At 39.5% G+C, this 7,536-nt stretch overlaps 1 protein-coding gene across 10 annotated transcripts in view; it reads left to right on the top strand.

The window, feature by feature from the left end:
- BVES (blood vessel epicardial substance) overlaps positions 1–7,536 on the top strand; it is a 54,044-nt gene that overhangs the window by 6,492 nt on the left and 40,016 nt on the right. For 5 of the 10 annotated variants that reach the window (XM_043542718.1, XM_043542714.1, XM_043542713.1 and 2 more), the window contains exon 3: positions 1,568–1,803. In XM_043542718.1, coding sequence (XP_043398653.1) covers positions 1,581–1,803 — 223 coding nt within the window. In that variant the 5' untranslated portion in view covers positions 1,568–1,580. The remainder of the gene's footprint in view (positions 1–1,567; positions 1,804–7,536) is intronic. The other 5 variants (XM_043542721.1, XM_043542720.1, XM_043542719.1 and 2 more) reach the window with 2 other exon arrangements.

Raw genomic sequence — 7,536 nt, 5'->3', positions numbered from 1 at the left:
GTAAGATTACAGGACTACAGTGGGTCTGTTCTGTTCTTGGAACCTGAATCTGTTTTACGTTAGAAAGTCAGTTCTCTTCTGCCCAATTTTCCTGAAAGAGTCAATGGATGACTGGAGAGCTAGAGCATTTGTTATCAGAGACACCGAGCAAATGAAACCTGATCAACTGAGAAGGGAAATAGTTTTTATTAATTCTCACCCTAACACTCATGTATGGAATGAGAGAGCTTTGGGCATACATTTTTGATCTCCAGGGAGTTCTACAGCAAAACTGGAGAAGATCAGACTTGGTGGTTGTTTTGTTTTGTTTTGTTTTTTTAACCTTACAAATATCAGTTCTCCTCCCTCCTTTGAAAGAAAGAGAAAATACTTTCAGGACAGCTTTATACATTGTAAAGAAGAATTAAAAGACATAAATTCTCTTTGGCTTTTTTGGCAAGCTTTCTTTAACAACAAATTATGATAACAGGTTCCTCTGAATTTGTATTTAGCTTTGCTGTTCTATAGGTACCACAGCTATATACTGCTCTTGGTATTCACATGTCTTCTGATTATGAGGGCCTGGAAGGAGTAAGCCTGGATGGTCCAAAGGACCATTTAACAAGCAGCAGAAGTTACCATTATGGTGCCAGTCCTGCAAGCTGCTTAGCATGGGTGGACCCCTGTACTCTCACATCTTACGAAAGTCACTGGGCATGTATCTGATAATACATTGTGTGTGCAGGTTGTCAGAATATTGACCTTTATCCCTTCTTCAAGCTCTTAGTTTTTGCCTAAATGTGACTGTAAAATGTTTTTCATGTGTAGGGATAAAGTTGCCAGATGTCTGATTTTCAGCCCTAAGGCCCGGTGGAAAAGGGACTCTGGCGGATCCAGTCAGTACCACTGACCGGGCCATTAAAAGTGCAGTTGGTGGGGCTGGCAGGCTCCCTACCTGGCTCCGCATGGCTCCCCGGAAGTGGCAACATATCCCTGGGCTCCTAGGCAGATGCACACTCTTCGTGCTGCCCGCTCCTCGGCAGCACCTGTGTGCGGAGACAGGGCGTAGAGCCAGATATGCCGGTCGCTTCTGGGAGCCGCCCAAGATAAGCGCTGCCCAGAGCATGCACCCCTCACCTCCTCCCACAACCCAACCCCCAGCCCAGAGCCCCCTCCTGCACCCTGAACCCCTCATTTCTGGCCCCACCCCAGAGCCCGTAACCCCAACTGGAGCCCTCACCCCCCTCCTGTACCCCAATCCCCTGCCCAAGCCTGGTGAACATGAGTGAGTGTGTGAGGGTGGGGGAAAGCGAGCAACAGAGGGAGGGGGGATGGGGCCTCGTGGAAGGGGCAGGGCCTATGAGAAGGGGTGGGGCAAGGGTGTTTGGTTTTGTGCCATTAGAAAGTTGGCAACCGTATGTAGGGACTTAGTTTAACTTTTGAAGTATGTGTAGAATTTTTGTTCATATTAAGGAGAAATATGTATGCACTTGAAGGAGAGAATATACCCCTAAGTCCCATGACACATGTCATTGTTTTTCCGTTGTATTCGTGCTCATTACTCTTAATGCCTCTTTTGTATTTTTACAGGATTCTTCAAGATGAATACTACAGAAATCAATTCATTCACCATGACCCCATTAGGTTTTATACCAGATTTTAAAAATGCCACCCTTGTACCTGTCAATGAGACTGCGTGTGAAAACTGGAGTGAGGTTCATCATCTGGTTTTTCATGTGGCAAATATTTGTTTTGCAGTTGGATTGGTTATTCCAACCACTCTGAATTTTCATATGATTTTCCTGCGAGGCTTGCTTGCTACAGGTAGGCCAAACAAAATTTACTTTTTACAACTTTAATGTGGCTGAAATTCCATTTACTGACCTATAGAAAGTAGGGCTGTCAAGTGATTAAAAAATTAATTGTGCGATTAAACAATAATATAATTTATTTAAATATTTTTGGATGTTTTCTACATTTTCAAATATATCGATTTCAGTTACAGCACAGAATATAAAATGTACTGTACTCTATATTTTTGAGTACAGGTATTTGCACTGTCCAAAAAACAAAAGAAATAGTATTTTTCAATTCACCTAATACAAGTACTGTAGTGCAATCTCTTTATCATGAAAGTTGAACTTACAAATGTAGAATTATGTACAAAAAAACTTTTATTTTTGAATGCAATCCAAAATTCTAGCGCGTGCAAGTCCACTCAATCCCACTTCTTACTCAGCCAATTGCTAAGACAAACAAGTTTGTTTACATTTGCAGGAGATAATGCTGCCCGCTTCTTGTTTACAATGTCACCTGAAAGTGATAACAGGTGATTGCATGGTACTATTGTAGCCAGCATTGCAAGATATTTACGTGCCAGATGCACTAAAGATTCATATGTCCCTTCATGCTTTAACCACCGTTCCAAGGGACGTGTCCATGCCGATGACGGGTTCTGCTGATTAACAATCCAAGCAGTGCAGACCCGACGCATGTTCATTTTCATCATATGAGTCAGATCTCACCAGCAGAAGGTTGATTTTCTTTTTTGATGGTTTGGGTTCTGTAATTTCCGCATCGGAGTGTTGCTCTTTTAAGATTTCTGAAAGCATGTGCCACACCTCATCCCTCTCAGATTTTGAAAGGCACTTCAGATTCTTAAATCTTGGGTTGGTTAGAAATCTCACATTGGTACCTTCTTCGTGTTTTGTGAAACCTTCAGTGAAAGTGTTCTTAAAATGAACATGTGCTGGGTCATCGTCCAAGGCTGCTATAACATGAAATATATGGCAGAATGTGGGTAACACAGAGCAGGAGACATATAATTCTCCCCCCAAGGAGTTCAGTCACAAATCTAATTAACGCATTATCTTTTTAAGTAGTGTCATAAGCATGTTCTCTGGAATGGTGGCCGAAGCATGAAGGGCCATACAATTGTTTAGCATATCTGGCACGTAAATACTTTGCAATGCCAGCTACAAAAGTGCCATGCAAATGCCTGTTCTCACTTTCTGGTGACATTGTTGTGACGTTGCACTCTATATGATTTTACAAAAATATGCTAATGAGTGTGAGTATAATGTAACTGGAATATGCTTCATGCAAAAGGTCTCTTGTAAGGTATCATTACAAAGCGTATCATCTATGGTGTGTGGTCATCCTATTTGTATAAATGTATCGCTCTTGGTCTGAAACTAGAAATATGAAATATAACTCTGAGGTCCTATTGTAGTTATGCAAAGTGTGGGCCATTAATGTTTGTTTGGAATCTTAATGGCTCCCATTAACCAAGACAATTGACTGTAGATGGCTCTGTTTTACTTGTAAGTCTTCCTGTATACCTGTGGGCTAAGTCTTACAATGACATGTGATCATGTCACCTGAACTGGAATCCATCTTTAACCTGGTGCTCTTCCATTGAGAAGGAGGGGTGAGAACCCAGAGGGACAAAGGAGTCCCACCTTATGCAAAAGATATATAAGTGGGGGGGGGGGCGGCGGCGGCAAACAGCTGTGCATATCTCTCTATCAGTGTTATAGAGGGCGAACAACCTGAGTTTACCCTGTATAAGCTTTATAGAGGGTAAAACGGATTTATTTGGGGTTTGGACCCCATTGGGAGTTGAGCATCCGAGTGTCAAGGACAGGAACACTTCTTAAGTTGCTTTCAGTTAGTCTGCAGCTTTGGGGCATGTGGTTCAGACCCTGAGTCTGTGTTGGAGCAAACTGGCGTGTCTGGCTCAACAAGACAGGATGCTGGAGTCCCAAACTGGCAGGGAAAGCAGATACCAAAGTAGTCTTGGCACATCAGTTGGCAGCCCCAAGGGGGTTTCTGTGATCCAACCCATCACAATTGCAAATGAGAAGAGGGCAGCATTATCTCCTGTAAATATGAACAAACTTGTTTGTCTTCATGACTGGATGAACAAGAAGTAGGACTAAGTGGACTTGTAGGCTCTAAAGTTTTACATTGTTTTGATTTTGACTGCAGTTATGTAACAAAAAAATCTACATTTGTAAGTTGCACTTTCACAACAAAGATTGCGCTACAGTACTTGTATGAGGTGAATTGAAAAATACTATATCAGTTTTACAATGCAAATATTTGTAATAAAAAATAATATACACTTTGATTTCAATTACCACACAGAATACAATATATATGAAAATGTAGAAAAACATCCAAAATATTTAATAAATTTCAATTGGTATTCTATTGTTTAACAGCACAATTAAAACTGATTTTTTTTTTTTTGAGTTAATTGCGATTAATCGACAGCCCTAATAGAAAGTATTGTCCTGGGCTCACTTGTCTTCTGTTGGTGGTATTTCAACATATTTTAATTGTTTTAGCATGATTTGGGGCCTGGTCAACATTCTGACATTGCAGAACTTATTTGGATAAGGTAATGCAGACCCAGTCTCTTAACTCCACAACAACTGCATAGAGAATTTTGAGCATCTGTGCAGTTGCTGAAACACCTGACTGTGTGGTTTGGGCTTTACTGTATTTTGTTTTGTTTTCCATTTCTTCATCTGTTTTTCTCCACTCTCGCTTAACTTATCAGAAAAAAATCTATACTTGGACAAAGTATGGGGAAAAAAAATTGGCCCCAAAATTTTTCGTTATGAGTAAATGAAAAAAGTAGAGCTCAATTTCAGTTATAGCAAGATAGACTTATACCTTTTACAATATAAATCTCTTGCACTCTCAGACCACTGATATAATAGGAAATACCTCCTACACCTGCAATATTTAAGTTTTTTCCTTGGAAAGCTTCATGTAGTGACTAGCCCCAACTCTTCTTAAAATATGAGGTCTGAGATGACATCGCATACCATGGGAGTGAAGTGTGAACATATTTTAAACATATTTTCTTGAGGATGACTAGATGTCAGCACAAGCTGAACATCGTTAAAACAGATCTCTTCATCTTAACTTCCCCTTTTTCCCCCCTCCCAGCAGTACCTCCTTTTTGAGTTACTGTAGATCACACCACCATCCTGCCTGTCACTCTGGCCCATACTGTGGCATCCTCTCCAATCTCTCTCTAGGCCTTCATGTCCAGGCTATGTCTAAATCTTGCGGATTTATTTTGCGTAACATTTCTAAGATATGGTCTTTCCTATCCATCCACACATCTAAAATGCTCATCCAGGCTGTTATCTTGCTTCTTGATTACTGCAACATCTCTTCAGTTGTCACTGCCCTTGACAAGTGCTGTCTTGCCCCACTCATATTCATTCAAATGATGCTGCAAAGATAATTTTCCTAGCCCGTTGTTTTGACCATACTTTCCCTTCTCAGTTGCATCAAACATAATCCACTTGTCACTTTCAAGACCCTTCACAGCTAACCAAAGCCTGCCTATCTTCTTTCATTTTCTACTGAAATGTTCACTCCCATCTATCTGTGATGCCAGCCTCCATTGCCCACTTACAGAATTTTCAAACAAGTATCTTTGTGCTTTCTACCTGCTGCCCCACCTGCTTGGGAGGCACTTCCTCTAAACATCTTCAAAACTAACTCATTATCCTTCTCCGCCTTAAAACTCTCCTTTTCCATGAAGCCTGCAAAAAACTTGACAACCGTTAGCTTCTGGCACACTAAGACTGCTGCCTATCATGCTGGCTAATATCGTCGTCTTCTTTCCTTGCACTCCCCTGTTTGTCTCCATCTGTTGTCTCTTGTGTGATACTTAGATTGTAAGCTCTTTGGGACAGGGAATTTTTTTTCAATTCTGTTCATACAGCACCTAGTGCAATGGGGTTCTGTTCCATGATAGGGCACTCGGGCATTATGGAAATACAAATAATATTCCAAGTCTAATACTATTGTAATGCAAAGAGCTAACTAGAATGTCCTTTTTCTGATAGTAGTCAAAAAAAGCAATTTACTGTTGGAGTCTTGGCCTGATTCATTATTAACCACCTTAAATACCCTAATAATAAAGATAAATAGTTGGATAATAATAAAGATGTAGTTGGATTCAGAACAGTGGAATACAACACACTTGGCAATCTTGTGTGCTCTGAGAAATTAGAAAGCAGGAGGAATTCTTAATGCTTTCAGATAACGTATGGATGCTTCTCTTTGTTCTAGCATTTCATTTCATTCACTGCTAGCTTAGAAATAGTGTTAGCTTTAAAGCTAGGGTGAAATCCAGGACCCATTGAAGTCAAAAGGGGTTTTGCCATTGACTTGAATAGGGCTAGGTTTTTACCACTGAAGTACTGTAAGCACCTCATGACAGTAGGTGATGCCAAAACCTTGTTTTCAGCTGCATTGTTAGGAAGAGTTTAAACATGATTTGAGTGGGGCCAAACTGTTCGTAAAGTCTTAACATAGTTCAGGAACCCTGTAAGTGATTTACCTCTCTGCCATTGTACTGTGTGTAGAACCAAAGTCTTCAAGACCCATTGAGGAAATGTTGAGAAAAGTTATGACCCTGTAAGGTGTATTTTTGAGAAATACCACTTTTGTTTTTTTTACAATATAGAACATGTTCAGTGTTTGAGAGAATCTATTTAATTACCAGACCTTTATGTTGCTTGTAAGAATTTTACAGTAATTGTTCCATATCTCTTTTCACACTTACAAAAGGCTATTTTACCAAAATCAGTTTCTCTAATGGCCAGGAACCTCAGTTTTTGCAAGACCTTTTATCTGTTGAACTCTCATTAAAATCAACAGGAGTTCTGCACGTGGAGGGTTCATTGATTTGGGCTCTAGTTTGAATTTTGAACTGGCAAAAATGTATGGAGTATGAATTTTTCAAGCTGAGATGGCAACTTGAAAGAGTAACATTGTAAGAGAAAGATGCATAATTAAGAACTTTATCTAGTTTGTTAGCTCTCACTAATCAGAGCAAAGGAATTAGTATTTGAAAATTATGTAGAAGATACTCATCAGTCATTCTGTTTTCCTAACAAATGGTATCTTGAACAATGGCATAACTCACAGCAGGAAGCCAGATTCATAACATGTTATGGTAGTGTTTTTCTTTTAAAACTGAATCTCGGTGGATGGCATTTAGGGAGCTCCAGGCAAATAGTGCTTGCTTATTCATGTTTTGTTTGTCTACAGGCGACAGCCCTAGAAATAAATGTTTATCATCAATGCTTATCATCAGGGTGCATTTGATTTTAATCACTAGTCAGGAAGCCTCCATTTAATCATGGATTTCTACATAGAAGTGCATTCTTATTGGTTGTTATAACCTTAATACGTATTCTTCACAACTCAGAGATAGATGTAGGTTTCATTTTTAGAAGGTACACACTATACATTTTTCTAAGTGATTTATTTTGAAAACTTTTCAGATTAGTTTTACAGCTATATCAGAAAATGAATGATTGTTTGGTTATTTCATTTTCCAAAGGTAATTGAAGCAGATAGTTCACCTGCCAATGACTTCATAAATATCTCCAATTCAACAGGTTAATCATTAATATTTGGAGGATTTTCTTGCCATGCTGTATTAGGAGAAGAACATCAGACAGACATTTAAATTGTTTTTCTTTAACTAAATCAACAACACTATGTATTCTGGATTTT

The sequence above is a fragment of the Chelonia mydas genome, chromosome 3 (assembly GCF_015237465.2).
Source record: "Chelonia mydas isolate rCheMyd1 chromosome 3, rCheMyd1.pri.v2, whole genome shotgun sequence".
Classification (NCBI taxonomy): Eukaryota; Metazoa; Chordata; order Testudines; family Cheloniidae; genus Chelonia; species Chelonia mydas.
The sequence above is the reverse complement of the archived record's forward strand: the minus strand, read 5'-3'. Positions and strand labels throughout refer to the sequence as shown.